Here is a 19,040-nt window from a genome sequence, read left to right as displayed (position 1 = left end):
AAGATCATCCGTGACTCGTGAAAGGTCAAAATGCCGACATAAAGAGTTCGGAAGAAGCTGGTTCGAACCCTCATGGATGACTTTGAGGGGTCAAGACATCAGTGGAGGAAATAACTGCAGATGTGGTGGAAATAGCAAGAGAACTAGAAGATGTGACAATTCTTGCAATCTCACATGATAAAACTAATGGATAAGTTACTTCCTAGGGGTGAACAAAGAAAGTGGTCTCAAGGTGGCATCTACTCCTGGCAAAGATGCTATGAAGATTGTTGAAATGTCCACAATTGACTTAGAATATTTCCTAAACCTACTTGATAAAGCAGCAGCAGGATTTGAGAGGATTGGCTCCAATTTTGAAAGAAGTTTTATAGGTAAAATGCCATCAAACAGCATCCAGTACTACAGAGAATTGTTTGTGAAAGGAACACTCAATGTGGCAGGATTCACAGTCCTTAAGAAATTGCCACAGCCACCCCAACCTTCAGCACCATCACCCTGATTAGTCAGTGGTCATCAAAGAGGCAAGACCCTCCACCAGCAAAATGATTACAACTCACTAAAAATAGCTCAGATGGTGGCTATTTTTCAGCAGTATTTTTAATTATGTACATGTGCCCTAACCAGGAGTCGAACAGTGACCTCCTAGTTCATTGGTTGACCCTCAACCATTGGGCCACGCCGGCCAGGCTGGAACAAATTATTTATTACATGCACAGAGAACTAACAACATATACAATAGAATGTGTAGAATGATGGGTGGTTGGTTTTTTTGAATGGAGATGAGGAAAAAACTGCATTATGTCCAAAATTCTGTCACATGGAGCAGGTTAAGGTGTGTAAAACTCACACCAAACAAAAATGTCCCCAAAGCATACACATAATGCTACTCCTATTTATCCATTTTGGATGCAAATGATACGTAATTCTCAAAATGTTTTGATTTGGGGAGGGCGGGGGGAGACATTTTGCATGCACAGAACGCTTCAGAACATCTTCTGCTTCGCTACCAACCTACAAGCAGGCTGATGATCAAAGTCCGAAAGTAACTTTGGGCCTGGAAACATTTTGCTGACCCAGGAAAAAGACCAACTTTGGACTCAGACAATTTTGTTTCAATCAACACGCAAGATCAGAGATTCTCTGCCAGCAAATACCTTTAGGAAAAAGTACACTGCAAACACATTTGGAAAACATTTTATTAAGTATATTCAAAGCTATTTAGATCATAAATGCATAGAACTATACCAAGGAAATCATCTTTAGAGAAACAACCATAAAGTGAACAGAGATATTCCAAGTCCTCCACTATACCAGTTTCATTTTCTTCACAAGAACAAAGCAGATGGGGTGGGCTGTCAAGCACTGCCTTTATCAAACAGGACACTGACAGAATCCCTTGAGATGAGGTAAACATGCGCATGCTCCTTCCACGGAAGGAGCATTAATTCACCATAGAGCTACCTCCTTTAGACAGGGACTAAAACACCAAAAATAATCAAGCTATGTTAAGGTAAAACAGTGGAAATTTGGATTAAAATATGTTGATCTCTTCTCGAATCTACATTTTCATACTAAATGTTTTTATCATTGGCTACTTTGTTTCCTCAAAGCCAGCTAGGGCTCAGATTTACTGATCAAGTTCTAAAAATTCTAGCCTGAATCTTCTGTTTAACTCTGATGCAGCTACTAAACTAAAGCAGATTTGCTTTATAGTCACAGTATAATAATAAAAGTGTAATATGCTAATTAGACCGGACATCCTTCAGGACGAAGCGAGGGAAGCCCAGGTACCAGGTGCCAGGGGGAAACTGGTGCCTGCAGCCAGGGGAAGGAAGGCCTGCTCTTGCACAAATTTCATGCAACAGGCCTCTAGTATATAGAATAAAACAGTTGCTAAGTAGTGGTGTCATCCTACACAAAGATCAAGTATGGCACTTATCCTCCTAGCCATGCAACCAGTGAAAGAATCCGGGAAATCACAGCCCTGGTGTCCTGACTGTTGGTCTTGTGCCCTCCTCATGACATCATAGTGCAGATGTGCCTACATGTTTTGAGAAGTATTGGCATGTGTTTGTTGTTGTGAGTGGGATGAGAAGGTGGGGGTAATAATAGTAAAAGGGCTAATCACCCAGGAGATGGGAGCTATTACTCCACTAAAAGCTTTACAATAGTAAAAATCGATGTCCATAGGAAAATATTAAAATACTTTGAACTATAACAAACATATTAATACTATCAACAATAAAAAATACATTTAAAAAAACACATATTGATGTGAAAGTCTTTCCAGGAAGCCCTTCCTGAATGCTCCACATATTTGACTTTTTGGCACATTTTAGTAAAATATACATTTAATGTAATCACAGAATTGCCATCTAGACAGTTGTTGCTCACCCAGTCTCCAACATGAAAGGCGGCAGATGACAGGTAGTCAATGCCATCTTAGTCTTGCTCTTTTGCAAAATAACCAAATGCAAACCAGTTTTTTATTGTCATCCTTCACACCAAAACGAAGAGGTAAGGGGGAGGCTGCCACCAAAGACTGCTTGCACCTCAGAGTTCAGACACTGAAGCCAGAGGATTGCCACGTGTGGAGCATGTGCTACTAAGCTGACCTTTCCTTAGATGTTCATTTTTAAAATGAAGCTAAACACATTACCTTTTAGAATATTAGCATAATGCAGCTTACGCTGTGAAACAATTTGTACCTAAAACATTACTGTCCAGATGATTTTCCCCCCTACTATATTGGAAAATGAGCCACATATCCGCAAGTGGTATAATTTGCTCCTCTCATAGGCTAGGGAGCCTGAGAGAAGTCAAACACCATCAAATGCAGACAGAATCTTATCATACTATCTCAAACGGTTCCAATATTTCTAACTCCCAGACCACTAAATTATCCTCACTACTCCCACTGTATTCACTGCATTCACTGTTAAACAGTAGCTCAGTTTATGAAATTTAGCACACAGTAGGATCAAAATTAATTCAAATAATTTTTAAACCAATACTTGCATGCTCTTAATGACATGTTCCAAGAATAAAAAGAATCACAAACTTTGCACTAAATAACTTTATTGTTGGTAGTGATCTTCACGCAGTCATTCTGAAATAATTTTACATCTTGTAGAATCAACTAAATAGTAAATACTGATGTTCAGAACCAAAGTTCTCACCATCAGAGAAGATACAGGTAGGGAACAGGGAAAGGTGAGACAGATGTTAGATGTGAAATAAAGTATGTGAAGAAATTCATGATATATAAGCAATGCATTTTCTGGCTCCATTCCCTAAAAAAGCCTAGAAACGATGACACCCCAGTAGCACACAGATCTTGATTTCCCAAGAAAAGAAAGTGGGTTTTTCCTTGAAGAAATAGCCAGACACCAGTGTGGAGCAGGCAAAGTGTATGATAAACCTAGAATATCTTGCTATAGCAAAAGGCACGATATTATGCCTTTTAGGCACAAGTCAAAATAACCCATGAATAAGCTTTAAAGGTGTTCCTGCTGACCCAATTTGGAATTCCAGTAATTTAAGTAGAATGTTTAAAAAGAATCTATGAACCCAAAAATACTAAAAAAAAAAAAAAAAAGTGGTAAGAGGGAGGAAAAACACATCTTTGTAAAAGGGTGCTAGCTAATAATGCAGATGAAATACTAGGTTTAGAAAGTCCCAATTTGCAGCAATCAATTCAATAAAACAATGGATTCTGCAGTGAACACTAAAACCATTGAGTGAACAGGATCTCCAAATGGTCTCCAAGTATCTCCTCCCAAATTATTTGCTTTTTTAAAAAAAGATGTTTTAAATTTTTAAAATAAAAAGATCTGACAGAATCCAAGTGACAAACTTGTATTGGCATTAAATATGACAATATTATGTGCCTCCTGATGAGATGTGACGCAATGAAAGGGACATACCATATGCCATTATGGTGTCTTCTGCCAAAATGTTTATCTTGAACCTATTTATGAGAAACAGAGAAATACAGAATTCTACAAGCTAACTGGCCTGCTTTTTCAAGTGTCAATTAAAAAAAAAAAGGCGGGGGGGGGGGGCGGGTAGAATTGCTCTAGAGCAGCGGTTCTCAACCTGTGGGTCGCGACCCCTTTGGGGGTCGAACAACTCTTTCACAGGGGTCGCCTAAGACCATCGGAAAACACATATATAATTACATATTGTTTTTGTGATTAATCACTATGCTTTAATTATGTTCCATTTGTAACAATGAAAATACATCCTGAAATCAGATATTTACATTACGATTCATAACAGTAGCAAAATTACAGTTATGAAGTAGCAACGAAAATAATTTTATGGTTGGGGATCACCACAACATGAGGAACTGTATTAAAGGGTCGCAGCATTAGGAAGGTTGAGAACCACTGCTCTAGAGTAAAGAAGACCACAGATACATGACAACTGAATGCCATGGGTCTGGATCCTGGATTAAAAAAAAAAAAAATTTTGAAGAACATTTTGGGAGAAATTGAGACTAAAGCTTGAATATGTATTATATATTAGCCCAGTGATTTCCAACTGGTGTGCCATGACACACTGGTGTGCCACAAGAAATTTTTAAAACATGCACTACCTGTTTAGTCAGGGGCACTGACTTCTTTTCCCTTAGGGTGTTAAATTAAAAAAAAAAAAAAAACAGCTAACACAAAAGCCATCTAGTGTGAATAAATCAAAATAATATCTTTTTTTTGGTGAGATCAGCAAAAAAATTTTTTTGATGTGCCAAATTTTAATTAGTTTGTGTACTATGAAATTAAAAAGGTTGAAAATCACTGCAGTAGACAATTCTGTATCAATGTTAAATTCCTTGGGTAAGATAAATGTACTATGGTTGTGTAGGAAATGTCCTTGTTTTAAGATACATGCTGTATTAGTAATGGCTGAAGTACAATGCCACTTCTTTCAAATGAAAAGTGTGCTTATATAGACAAATTATGACAAAATAACAATTGTTGAGTACAAGAAAAAGAAATGTGATTATTTCATGGTTTTTATAAATATACTTTCAAGGTTTTTTAAATTTTCAAAATAAAAAATTGGAAATAAGAAACTAAGGGAAAAAAGAGAGAAATAGCTTACTGATACCATGGGGGTGCCTTGGGGGGCTTTAGCAAAGTGGAGCATCCTGCTCTTAATTTTAACCAAATCCAATGCAATACCAGAAGTGATTATAGAACAAATTGAGGAATCAAGCTAAGATGGCAAACAAATTTCTAAACCTCTTCTTCCTATTTACTTAAGACATGTGGATGGCAAGTGGTATAAAGGTGTTGGTAAATGAGTTCTAATGAACCTTAATCCATTTTATCAGCAAAAGACATAAAATGAAATTAAAAGGCTAATATGTTTTCCTTCTTCTAAATTATAATTCCAAAGGGGCATGTAGGACTGGTAGGGGGGGGGAAAGATTATTTAAAAGTTATTACAGCCCTAGCAGGTTTGGCTCAGTGGACAGAGTATTGTCCTGTAGACCATAGGATCCCAGGTTCAATTCTGGTCAAGAGCATGTACCTCAGTTGCAGGCTCCTCCCCGGCCCAGGGCCCTGGTCAGGGAGTGTGCAGGAGATAACCAATCGATGTGTTTCTCTCACATCAATGTTTCTCTCCGTTTTTCCCTCTCTCTTCCACTCTCCCTAAAAATCAATGGAAAAATATCCTTGGGTGAGGATTAACAAAACAAAACGTTATTACAAAAAAAAAGTTAACACATTGGCTCATTTTTTTTGAGAAGTTGGCAGAATGATGTAACTAGATGTTTTCTTATCTAAAACTAATAAACATCTATAATTAGATATGTACAATCAGAATAGAGCCCGTATTATTGTAAAATCTCCCAAACTGAGAAAAGCATCACCACCAGTATGGTGTCTTATCTTTTAACAAAAGAACCATCCTACCAAGATTTTTTCCTGGAGCTTATTTTGTAATGATAGACATCGAATCAGCACACACTTAATCCCACCACCAGTACATACAATGCTCCACTAACTATGTAGCATTCTCTGTCTTAAAAGCTCTCAAAAACACATTTGCATCTCAAATGTTGCTGGGTAGACTTCTGCTGAACTAAACACAGTACTGGAATTTTTATATGGCCATTAAACTTGAAGAAGTATTTTTATTCAACTAGTTGTGAGTTTATTTTAGATTATGAAATCAGCTGCCCCATTTCCCTCTGAAATCCCAAACAAAATGCAGCAAAGTTAATGACTACATGGCGGGATAATCACTCAAACTTTTTAATCTCCCTTTACGCATTATATTAACATTCATATTGCAAGGCATTCCATTCACAAATATTACAGTTTGATAAAAAACTTCGCACACATACCCCCGAAAGTCTACACCAGATTCAGTCACCTGACTAAATCATTAAAATAATAAAATGAAAACATTATCGTAATTCTTTTAAAGCAACAACGTCTGAGGCACTCTGGGAAAGATATTCTCCTACAAGTATTAACATGTCAGTGGTATCGAATTATCTTACAAGAAAGTCACCTGAAACCCAGTAACCAAGTACACTCTAAGGACAATGCCTTTGACCTGCTATGCCTTCACTGGGTACAATCCCACTTGGACTGACCTACTGAAAAGAACACAGACATTGGGCAGCTGAGGTCATTTCTAATGAGATTCCCAGAGATGTAAAGGTGAAGTATGTTTACAGCTGCATTCCTACTGCAAGGAAACAGGCCAGTCCTGCAAGGGGTCCTTTCTCCTCACCACCAGGCTTACTAAATGTTAGGTCTCACCTCTCACCTGACCGACTCTGCTCACTGCTGGAGAGCTTTCAGAACTGGCTTTCCCCATCCACTTCCAAGTGCAACCTCCACCCTCCTCTGACTATCTCCAAGGTGTGCTCTAGAAATAAAAAAGTGTGGAAGAAAGGGAACTCCTTCCCTCCCATTTTGACCAAACAGAGGTCTGAAATAGCAATGTATTACAAAACCCTCATGCTCTGCAACAGCCACCACCATGTGGAGCATGGCTATTTTTGCCATAAACTAGATTTTTTTTAAAACCTAACCTTTTCCCAAAGTGAATTTTGCCACATCCATTCACTGACAGTCTGACTGAGTGTTTCCTTACACACAACTACAAAGGTAAATAATTAGCATTGGGTGGGTGGGGGTGGGGGAGAAGGGGCAATTCCCAACTGGGAATTAAACTAACTACTGCACACTATGGGTCCATTTATGACAGCATATAACCCGTCAGAGCAGAATCAACACAAACCCAGGGCACATAGTGTTCAGTAATTACATATAAGGAATTTAAAATGTATACATATATATTTCCTATATAATAAAAAAAATCTGAAGCAACAGATGTTGCTAAAGTTTCAAGGGTTCTCATGTTCTACATTCATCTCTCTGGAAAGCAGCTGGCTCTCGGTGCCCAGTTGTGGCAGTGATAAAAGCAACTAGAAGCAGGTTTAGGTAAAAGTGCTCAAAGGGCAAATGAGAAAACAGGGGTGCAGAGATTGGGGGTGGGAGGAGGGAGAGAGGGGAACACTGAAAGGAGTTGAAAGTGTTTCCTTTATTCTTCTTGGCTTTTCCAGACCCAAGACAAGTTCTTGAGGACACGTGTCAGATGCTGTAATCCTTCCTTATCTATAGTCAAAACAAAACAAATAATAAAAAATTTTCTCTTCCATTCTGTACTCTCAATAAAAAGCCTCGTACAGCCAGGAAGTGTTACTGAGATGTGCCATCTCGGGGAAATTAAAACTGGGACATGAAGTGAGGCCGCTCGCTATCCAGTCGCCGGGTTAGGATTTCACAGCCAGTGTCCGTGACCAGCAGGGTGTGCTCAAACTGAGCAGACCGCTTCCCGTCTCTCGTCACCGCGGTCCATCCGTCGGGCCAGGTTTCATCCTGCCATCCACCTAAAACAACCAGAAACAATTTCTTCCTTCCATCACCCAGTTTTCTAAATAAGTTCCAGGTAAGTGTACCTGTGTATCCTATATCTGTAGATAGCACAGAAAACCAATTAGAAAATTCTGTATTAAGATTCCTATTTACACTTCAACTAAGTTTTAGCTAAAGCTGTTGATATTTAAATTTACATAGGTGTTATACTTGACATGTTTTATACTTCCCAAATATCAAATCAAGATAGTAGTTCCAAAATAAAAGCACGTGGGTTTCATTTTAGAAAATATATTAATACCACTCACCATAAAGCTATAGGGGAAAAAAATGAATGCATGAATTTAGCTCTTTCCTGGTCTAACTCTGGCATCTGACTAAACTATAGCCGGTGTTAATAAAGATTGTCTCTCTTCATTCTTACAGCAGCCCTGGAGAAGTGGCACAATATAAACTGTATTTCCCATTTTACAGAACAAGTCTGCAGCCTCTCACAGGCTCTCCAGTGCTCCCCTCCGCCACTTGAGTGCAGGCTGGGCTTAGAGACCAGGTCTAAGGAAGAGACTCTGGTAGGAGTGACAGGATGTCTCTCCCAAGATTAAGTTATAAAACAGACGGGGACGATCAGAGAGAGGCATGTCCTTTCACACAGGGCCAGGACACATGCCTACTACTACGGCCTCACTCTGCATCCCTAATCCCAACAAAGAACTGGCAGAAAGGAAAGGCGAAGGCTTCACGAAGCAGACCCGAGTTACCAACTGAGTCTATCATCATTGCCACGTGCCTACCACAGGAATAACAGCAGTGAGGACAAACAACTGCCAGCACTAAGTATGTCTGTGCTGTGCTTTCTCCACAATAGTTGTGTGACACCACCTGACATCGTGAGTGCAGACCTTGAGGCAGAACAGCTCAGGACATTGGAATCCGACAGAATCTGCCATGCAACTAGCTAAACGACTTTATGCTAGTTACATAATCTCTTCGAGGATCAATTTGCTCTTCTGTATAATGGGGACAGCACCTACCTCATAAATTGTGGAGAATTAAATCATTTAACTGTGTCTGTCTCAAAGTGAGTGGCTCTACTTCTTTTCTCCTCCTGTCCACCTTCCCATCCCTTCCCCATGTCAAGCAAGAATTTCTACACAGGCTCGATGGAGGCTTCTAAATATGATAATGTAGGCCCTGGCTAGGTGATTCCGTGGTTTAGAGCGTTGTCTCGATACACCAAGGTTGGGGTTCGATCCCCTGTCAGAGCACATACAAGAAGCAACTAGTGAATGAAAAACTAAATGGAACAACAAACCGATGTCTGTCTGTCTGTCTCTCTCTAGCCTCCCTTAAATCAATCAATAAACAATTAAAAATTACAATGCATCCTGTGACAGGATCTTTATTAAAAGGGACCAGGATTCAAGTACTTCAGCATCTACTGAGAGCAAGAGAAAGTACCGCTTCCTTGACAACCCTTACAATGTTTAAACATTTATCTTTTTAATCCTCACCCAAGGACATGCTGATACAGGAAAGAGGAGGGGGAAGGGAGGAGAGAGGGGGAGAGAGAGAAGAGAGAGAGAGGCCAGTTGTCTTCTGTTTGTGCCCCAACTGGAAGTGGAACCAGCAACCTTTCAGTGCACAGGACAATGCTCAACCAACTGAGTCACTCCGGCCGGGCACCCCTCACAATGTTTAGTTCTCTGCATGATACTAAACCAAGCTGAGATGGGACAGGGAGCAGAACTGAAGCAAAAAGTGAGTAGAGCAGACTACTAATTTGTACATCAGTAACCAAGAGTAAACAAAAATTCAATTAAGGAATGTACAGCATCCTTTTTGCTCACCTTCACAAATCATTGGCTCAATGGTAAATACGTGGCCCGCCTTCATCACTCCAACTGCTTTATTTTCTGTAATTAAAGAAGAAGAAAATTAAAAACATAGAAAAAACCAACAGTGTTGCTGAAAAGCTCACTGGAAAGAGGAGACAACTGTATTCCCATCAGTCATCCTCAATTACCTTCTCCTCTCCCGATTCTCCTTTCTTACAGTAGATCATTAACAACTGATAACCACCTACTCTGGAGCAGACGCTCTCCTCCATGACGTCACTGCTTATGTTTTCGCTAGGAAAGTACAGACATCCAAAGGCTGAATTTTAGATGTGATTATCACTTTTACAAAAGGAGAAGTGCCACCATTTATGTGACAGCAGGATTAGAAATGCAATCATGGAACCAAGCAAAACTGCTTACTCACCCAGGTGTAACAGTGTGGAGGCGTGTGTGGATGAGTGGTGGGAGTCGGGGCACAGCCCATAGAAAACTGCATGATTTTTCAGTTGTCTTCTTTTTCTTATCTTCAAAGGAGAAAAAGCCTCTGCACACTACCCTATTTTTTTTTTAATGCTGACGAGACTATTTTTATTTGAAATCAGAAATTCCATTTCTCCCTCCAAATACTGTTTTAGCTTTTGATCCAAATTCACTAACATCAGAGTATTTTTCAGGACCATCATGAGAAACACAACTATTAATCAAACTGTCCAGACCTGCCAACCCTCTCCAGGATGCCAAAAGTTAAAAATAGGGATAGGCCTTTTTAGACCCTCAGACAAAAACAGAGAACCAGTTTAAATTTCAAATTAAAAACCAACTAATAACAGCCCCAACAAATGAATGCCTGCATTTACTCTGCCAGACCAGCAGGGGGCCAAAACATGGCTTTCAGGGGTTTTTGGGTCTGGTGGTTGTCTTCATGGTGCTGACTTTGGTAATGACTGACACATGTCCACTGAGGCTGAATCTACTAAGTATCACACTTTCTAGGTATGGTCTAACCTCACCCACATCTTTCCTTGTAAATGGCTATCATGCTGGTTTCCACTACCTGAGGTATTGCCAAAATCTGAGGAGTAAACATAATTTTGACTTTTTATTTCGAATCTAAATAACTTTCTCCAAATGACATGCAATTACTACATATAAAGAATTGGTCCTATTCCCTTGAGAAAACATCAAGAGTGTCAGTGTGGTGTCATGGACAGAAAAAAGGATGAAGAAATCTAGAGCTGCTGTCCGACACAGCAGCACTGGCTGCGTGTAGCCACTGAGCACTGGAAAAGTGGTTGGTCAGAATGAGATGGGCTGTAAGTGTAAAAATATGCCGATTTTAAAGACAAAAAAAGCATGCAATATATCTCAATAACTTTTCCATTCATTACAGGTTGAAATGCTACTATTTTGAATGTAATAGACTAAATAAAATATACTATTAAAATGAATTTCACCTATTTCTTTTTACTCTTTGAATAGGACCATTAGAAATTTTTAAATTACATATGTGCCCCATCTATTCTATTGACCAGCACTGATACAGAGAACCTGAGCTCCACTCCTCATTCTGCCATCGATTCACTATTCTAGAAAGGTTACAACTCCCACACATCTCAACTCACGGTTTCAGCTTCTCAATGTATCTCAACCAATACACATTATCTGAGTGACTACACTACTGCAGACACTGTGCTAAGTACTTTTTAAAAAATGTGTACCTCACAGAATTATTGCAATATACATTCTAAACGTAGGTATTATCATCATTACTTCCCAACCATTAACAACTTAAATAATGAAGCAAACTCTCATCTAATAAGGACTTCTCTCATACAGAAGAGGTGGAGGGAAGTTAACACATTTCCCTGGTTCCAGTTCAGTAGGTCAGGAATATGGAGTTACAAACCAAAGCAGAGATCATTTACATTCCAAAAGGCCTCGGCTCCACAAGGACTCTCTCAGCAGTTTCCTCTAACACTTCCCTAAAGTGAGCACAACAGATGCTGATTTATATAAACCAGATTTACACGTGACGTTTGGTAAACATATCAAATGTATGACATGAAGCAGATCTAGCTCGCCCTTGCTTCTTTCCTCAGAATTTTTTTATTTCTAACTAGGTGGTTTTAAAAAACTTCAAGTGGCATCTCTTGTATACCAATGGCACCGTATTTTGCTGACCCCAACATCACTGACACATATCTCCTTCTCCCACAAATTCTATCACCTTCTAACAGTCTCTCTTTGTATCATCTATACCTAAACCTGAGTTTGTCACTTCTGTAAGGGCACATTTTCATTCCCTCCCTGCACACATACTTTTTATTTACACACACACAAACACACACACACACACACACACACACACACACACACCACTGTAATCAGAATAGTTACTTCTATTCTAAGAGGATGCACACCACTTGGCTAGAGGGCTTACCAGTAAGGAATGCAGGCGGCTACTAAGTTTCTGCTCCTAGCTTTTATTTCAAGCATAATTCACAACTTAAACAAAAAGAACTATGTGGTCTGTTAATAAATGCTCACTGATCTATGTTAAATGCTGTACTCTGAACAACTTCTTCAGCTCCTCCTAAGTGGCTTCTGGCTCATTTCCCTTCCTCTTCACAACCTGCCATCTAGGATTTTACCGCCTCACATCTGGACCTCTGCCAGCGCACTGGGCTAACTAGCAACACCAGTTCGCACCTCCAATACATTCTAGATACCACCGCCAAATCCGTCTTCCCAAAACAGCAACTTCACTTGCCACTCCTCTGCCCAAAAATGTTTCTGAAAATCCCTACAAATAAAGCCAAATATCCTTAGGCTGGCACTGCTATTACTAATAGTTCTTAACACATAATAGCCAAGCTTGTATTATCTCTGTTCAGTCTCAACTTGAAGCACCTATTCATGCTGGAATGGTCTTCATCTTTCCCCGCCAAACCAAATCTTGGCCATTCTTTATTTCCCCCATAGGCCCAGCACCACACTACTTCAGTCTTTACCAGGCAGCACAAAGTACAGGGGAAGACTGACTCTAGAAAGCCAGACAGAACCCAGGTACAAATCCTAGTCCTGGCATTGTCTTACTAGTTTGTGTGAAGCTGAGTAAATAAATTACTTCTCTAAGCACAAAATCTGCTTTTTAAAATAGGGCTAAGAAATTATGCAAGGAGTTGTAATGATCAAATGAGATAATGTATGATTTTCAACCTTTTTCATCTCATGAATCATATGAACTTATTACTAAAATTCTGCAGCACACCAAAAAAAGATTTTTTGCCAATCTAATAAAAAAAGTATAATTTTGATTGATTTACATAAAAAATATTAATAGTAACTACCTACTTTTTGCTCCAAGTGACTTTTAAAAAAAATCAGGTACCTATACATGTATGTAAGAATTTTTGGTACCAAGAATTAACCAATCAGATGCAACTTTATTATGCAACGTAACCAATAAAATGCAACTCTATTATATAACCTATATAGTTATGGTTTAAGACAGGGCATTCACATCAGACGGCTATTTGACAATCTTAGAGAAAAGAGGTCAGTGCCCCTGACTAAATAGTCAGGTATTGCATGTTTAAAAATTCTTGTGGCACATGAGGGTGCTGCAACATACCAGCTGAAAATCACTGAGATCATGTATATAATCATCATCACCATTCTAAAGGTTAACATTAAGTGTTTTCTGTGTAATGATATCTCACTTTACCCAATAACAGTTCTAGGGTAGGTGCCAGCCATTCCCTCAAATTATACAGATGAGGAAACTTAAGCAATAAGGAGATACATGAAAGTGTTTACATAACAATTGTTAAATTCCTTTTCAGGCCACTTACTGTGAACAGCTTTCTTTTCTAGCGCTAAATAACAAGACTTATTCCTGTATGTCTTATTCTCCAAGAAAAAAGCCTTCTGGGAGAAAACTGTCCTACACTTCCTTTGTTATCCTATCAGACAGCACTCACGTGGAGGAAAGGTACTTTGTCTATTCCCCTCAACACCAACAAATAGTACAAAGTCTGACATACACTGAGAACTCGGGTCAAACCAAGCTGAAGCCATTTCACTGAAGGAATCAGAATAGTGATGGATAGACAGGTAGCAGAGACTGTTAGCTATTCACCAAAATTAGTTTACTTTTCTCCTAGGGTATCAGCGAGATAACATTCCTAACCTCCCGTACAATTAGTGTAGCCATGTGACTAAAGTTCTGCCAATGAAAAGTAAATGTAAGTGATTATCCCAAGTCCGGGCTGGCTCATTAAAACCTCCCAAGCATACCCCTCCAATGCTTCCCCCTCGCCCGGTATCTATAGGTTAGGAGGGAAACTCCCACAGTGATCTTGAAAGCTAAGGGTTGACAATGACAGAGCCTAGGTCACGGAATAACTGCCCTATCCCCACAGTGACCAAACACACATGCTTTGGACTGTTATGTGAACAAAATGTACATATAAACATGTATTGTGTTTGAGCAAATATACATTTCTAGGGTCTATTTATAACAGCTAACAGATTACTCTAATAAATACAAAATAGTACGCCCTGTTAAATGTTTGAATAAATATCTGTTGAATAAATGGTTAACAAATATCAAATCTTTGGGCGGTACTTACTGGCATAGTGGGGTACATTGGGGGCTGTATGAAAAAGCTTATGGATTCCATGCCCACAGTAGCTTCGAACAACTGAAAAGCCATTTGCTTGGGCATGCTTCTGAATAATGTTTCCCAGTTCTCTGTATCGAACGCCAGGTTTCACTAAAAGGGAAAGAGAAGACTTATGAAACAGTAATAACAGCTAACATTTACTAAGCAATTACTATCAATGTGCCAAGAACCTTCCTGAATGCTTTATAGGCCTACATGCTGAAACTTTCAGATGAGGAACCTGAGGCACAGAGAAACTATCCTGGCAGTAAATGGCAAAGGGGTGTTTCAAACCAGTGGCACTGGTACTTCCTCCTTTGATGTGGATGCATAGAGTAAGTGGGGGGAGGCACCTTTTGCTTTCTGAATAAACAAGAGAATAGAAAACACACTTCTCTCCTTCCCTCAGGTCCAGTGTGCTATTCTTTTAAAGAGAGAGGAAGAGATGAGAGGAAAGAGCATCAGGAGAAAAAGGAATGTCCAAAGTAACTTGACTTGTCCTGAGTTTCAGTCTCATCAACTTCTCAAAGAATTACTTCCATAGACATGGTTCTCAAACTATTCACAGCTGCCTCTGGGGGTAAGGTATAGAAAGGTACTTCTCACGTGTATATACTTCCTAGTTCATTTAATTTTTATGACTTTTACTTCTGTTTCCATAAAAACCAAAACAAAAGAACTGGTTCTCATTGCTGTGAAGACTCTCCTGGCACTGAGACCCCTTGCACTGGGCCCTGCCAGACTCCCAGACTCCTGGGGAATCCAACCACGGTTCTGGGTGTCCTCCAACTCTCTAGTCTCCTCCTGTGCCTGATTTCAATTTGAGGTTCAGGTACAACATACCTTGTCCAGCTCATCAAATTTCTGGGCAAAAAGCTCAGGAATCATTTTTATTAACACTTACTTGCTCTTAACCAGATGTTCCAGCTTGACATTTTTGGGGGTGGGAGGTTAATGATTTTGAGGAACCATGCTGACTTTCATAATGATACTCTTGCATTCCCATCAAGCCTTCCTATCAACCCCAGTCAATGGGAAGAAAAGCAAAATTTTAACCCATGTTGGACAGTAGCAAATAAAGAAAATCCCTACTCATCAATAATGAGGGAGAGTGAAAGGGGAAATTCCTCCTTAATTCTCAAAGCAGAGGCAATCCTGGTCCCAAGGGTGCTTGCAGTAGTATCTGTAGATATTTTTGGTTGCCAGAACATGGAGTGTGGTACATATGGCATCTGGTGGGTAGCAACTAGAGATGCTACCTAGCAACCTGCAATACACAAGGTAGGCCCCTCAAACAAAGAATTATCAGATACAAAATGCCAATAATGTGTAGGCTGAGAAACCCTATGAAAAAGGCGAATTTCAACTAATAGTCAAGCTCTCCAGTGGCTCAGCAATACGGTGGGCAGCCAAATTAATGGAAAATAGGACAGACACGACACATACAAAGCACCTTCCTGAGATTAAGCAGCTTTTGTTCTTTCCTGGCTACGTTATGATGACTTTGGTTTCTGGTAGTTTCTTTGCAAGTCTTTGTAAAATAAATTTCAGCAGTCTGGTTATTTCAATCAACTCAGAGAATCAAAAAGGATATAAACATTGAACACATTATCTGGCAGAAACCCTAACAATTATTTAAAACTAAAGCTTCCACAAATGAGCAACTAAACGCTCAAGTTCTCATCACACAAAACCACTAGGAGTATTACAGTCCTTTAATAATCAACAGGGGCCCTGGCCGGCTTGGCTCAGTGAATAGAGCAACGGCCTGCGGACTGAAGGGTTGCGGGTTTGATTCCAGTCAAGGGCATATGACTGGGTTGCAGGCTTGATCTCCAGTGGGGGGCATGAAGGAAGCAGCTGATCAATGATTCTCATCATTGATGTTTCTATCTCTCTCTCCCTCTCCCTTCCTCTCTGAAATCAATAAAAAATATATTAAAAAATAATCAACAGCAAATACGTAAAAAGAATACATATTGATACATGAAACTATCACATGCTTTCGTTTTTCATTCCTCCAACTTCACTACATTAGTAAAAATGTCATTATCTCCCATGCATGTTAAATGAACTAAAAACAATAAAGACAATGAATTTCTATTATTAGAGACAATAGAATTCTGTCCTGTCCAATACTTTGTTGATGATAGAACAGGGTTATTTTATTTTTTGTGGTAGTGGAGTGGGTGTGCAGAAACAGAGACAGAACACTGAACAATAAAGCTGAAATGCTATGGATTTCAACTGAAAATTTATTTGCTCTCAAACTGTCCTGTTTGGTAATGGATTGTTAATATTTGCAACAGAGCCTTTCCTTCTCTTTCCTCACAAGCTATAGCTTAAACAAACCAACAAAATAAACCCTGGATGAATTGTTTGCATGGACAAAGAGAACCTGAGAAAAATCCTACAGAAATACCCCTTTACCCACAGATATTCACTATAGCAAGACATCTAGAAAACACCAAAGTCCAATAAGGAATAGTTGTAGAAATTTTCATATTATGCAATATATAGCCATTAAAAGAATGCAGTAGACTATGCATACAGGTACACGAGCTAATGCGGAAAGATTCCTAAGATACTGTAAGTTAAAAAGTACCAAATTACAGAATACTACAATTATGATTCCATTTATCCTAACTAACCACATACACATAGGGATGAGTGTGTGTGGGTGTGTGTGTGTGTGTTAATGCACAGAGGAGAGAAAAAAACTATTAAAAGTAAATACCTCTGGAGAAAAGAGAGATATAAAAAGAGGAGAGACAAGTGCAAAGGAGGACCATTCATTTTTCCCTCATAATCTAGAATCCTGTTTTAGTGTTTTATGAGAACATAATATTTGTTAAAGAATAAAACATAGGAAAAAATTATACTCAAAACTAACTATTCATACATTCATTTGTCAGCCATAGAAAGATAAAATCACAGAAGAGTCAAAGGATGAGAGGCAATCATTCAGTCCATTCTCACCAAGGGATTCCAAATCATCCTTAAACCATCACTGTGAGAACCCAAAGCTCACTCTTGTAGGAGAGAGGCAAGGCTGGCAGGGACCGCAATGCCTCGTGCAGTGACGAGTCATTCAAAACCCATCAACACAGGCAGGTCCCACGGTGCCCGGCACTGAGGCTGACCTGCATCGATGGCTTGCATCAAGCACTCATATGTGGTCTGAACCAGCTTCAGTGCCCCTTCATCCACGTCGCCGACAAAGAACGTCTCGTTCAGGTCTCCATGATAACCATTGCGATAAAGAGTGATGTCCACTGCAAAAGAATGTGCAAATATAAAGAACACATTTGGTTTTGGTTTTGTCAATCCTCACCCAAGGATATTTTTTCCATTGATTTTTTTTTTTTTTTTTTTTTTTTTTTTTTAGAGAGAATGGAAGGAAAGGAGGGGGAGAGGAGGGAGAGGGAGGGAGGGAGGGAGACAGCAATGTGAGAGAAATGCATTGATTGGTTGCCTTCCGCACATGCCTTGACTGGGGCCAGGGAACGAACCTGCAACCCAGGTACATGCCCTTGACCGGAATTGAACTCTCGACCCTTGGATATGCAGGCCAACATTCTACCACTGAGCCATACTGGCCAGGGCTTAAGACCACATCTGCTTTTATTTCAAAATCAAAGTCATTTCTCCAACATGACAGCATCAAGCAGCTTATGAGAAAGATAATTCTGCATTCTCCTATTAGACCCCAATGGATGTACAGTTGCTGCCCGACAGACACTTCTTATCTACAATACAACTGAACTCACTGTGGAGAACAGAGACATGGTCACGCAGCACAAGCCAGACAGTGGGCTTTCATTACTCTTATAGTAGTAACAGATCACTTACGGCAGAAGAAAAATGCATCCAGGACACATTCATGCAAGATCAATAATCTGAGTTAATGATATTAAATGGAAGACTTTGTTACATTTGACATTAAACAGAAAACACTGCTTTAATTTATTCAACCAGTTTTTCCTCCTCTTGGTGAATCAATAAATAGAAAAACTTACCCTACTCTTCACTTATTTTTTAAAAACTCGTTTGCCTTTCGCTTATTTGTGAATATTCATCCTTCTCTTTGTCCCCATGTTTAAGAATACAGATTATTGCCGAAACCGGTTTGGCTCAGTGGATAGAGCGTCACCTGGCGGACTGAAAGGTCCCAGGTTCGATTCCGGTCAAGGGCATGTACCTGGGTTGCGGGCACATCCCCAGTAGGAGATGTGCAGGAGGCAGCTGATCGATGTTTCTCTCTCATCGATGTTTCTAACTCTCTCTCTCTCTCCCTTCCTCTCTGTAAAAAATCAATAAAATATATTTAAAAAAAAAAAAAAAGAATACAGATTATTGCTCTAGCCGGTTTGGCTCAGTGGGTAGAACGTAGGCTGCGGACCAAAGCGTCAGGGGTTCGATTCCGGTCAAGGACATGTACCTCAGTTGCAGTCTCCTCCCTGGCCCAGGCCCTGGTTGGGGCTCGTGCAGGAGGCAACCAATTGATGGGTTTCTTTCACATCGGTATTTCTCTCTGTCTTTCCCTCTCTCCCACTCTCTCTAAAAAATCAATGGAAAAATATCCTTGGGTGAGGATTAAAAAAAAAAAAAAAAGAATACAGATTACTACT

General features: G+C 39.6%; 1 protein-coding gene across 7 annotated transcripts in view; it reads right to left on the bottom strand.

Annotated features, from left to right (window-relative positions):
- Positions 1–1,178: 1,178 nt before the first annotated feature.
- Positions 1,179–19,040, bottom strand: part of METAP1 (methionyl aminopeptidase 1) — a 79,347-nt gene continuing 61,485 nt past the window's right edge. For 2 of the 7 annotated variants that reach the window (XM_036340264.1, XM_036340275.1), the window contains exons 8-11: positions 17,553–17,684; positions 14,377–14,520; positions 9,752–9,817; positions 6,245–7,918 (exon numbers count right to left, since the gene is read on the bottom strand). In XM_036340264.1, coding sequence (XP_036196157.1) covers positions 7,755–7,918; positions 9,752–9,817; positions 14,377–14,520; positions 17,553–17,684 — 506 coding nt within the window. In that variant the 3' untranslated portion in view covers positions 6,245–7,754. The other 5 variants (XM_036340312.1, XM_036340284.1, XM_036340304.1 and 2 more) reach the window with 5 other exon arrangements.

This window comes from Myotis myotis, unplaced genomic scaffold (genome assembly GCF_014108235.1).
Source record: "Myotis myotis isolate mMyoMyo1 unplaced genomic scaffold, mMyoMyo1.p scaffold_m19_p_1, whole genome shotgun sequence".
NCBI lineage: Eukaryota > Metazoa > Chordata > Mammalia > Chiroptera > Vespertilionidae > Myotis > Myotis myotis.
This window is presented reverse-complemented; position numbering and strand designations above follow the sequence as displayed.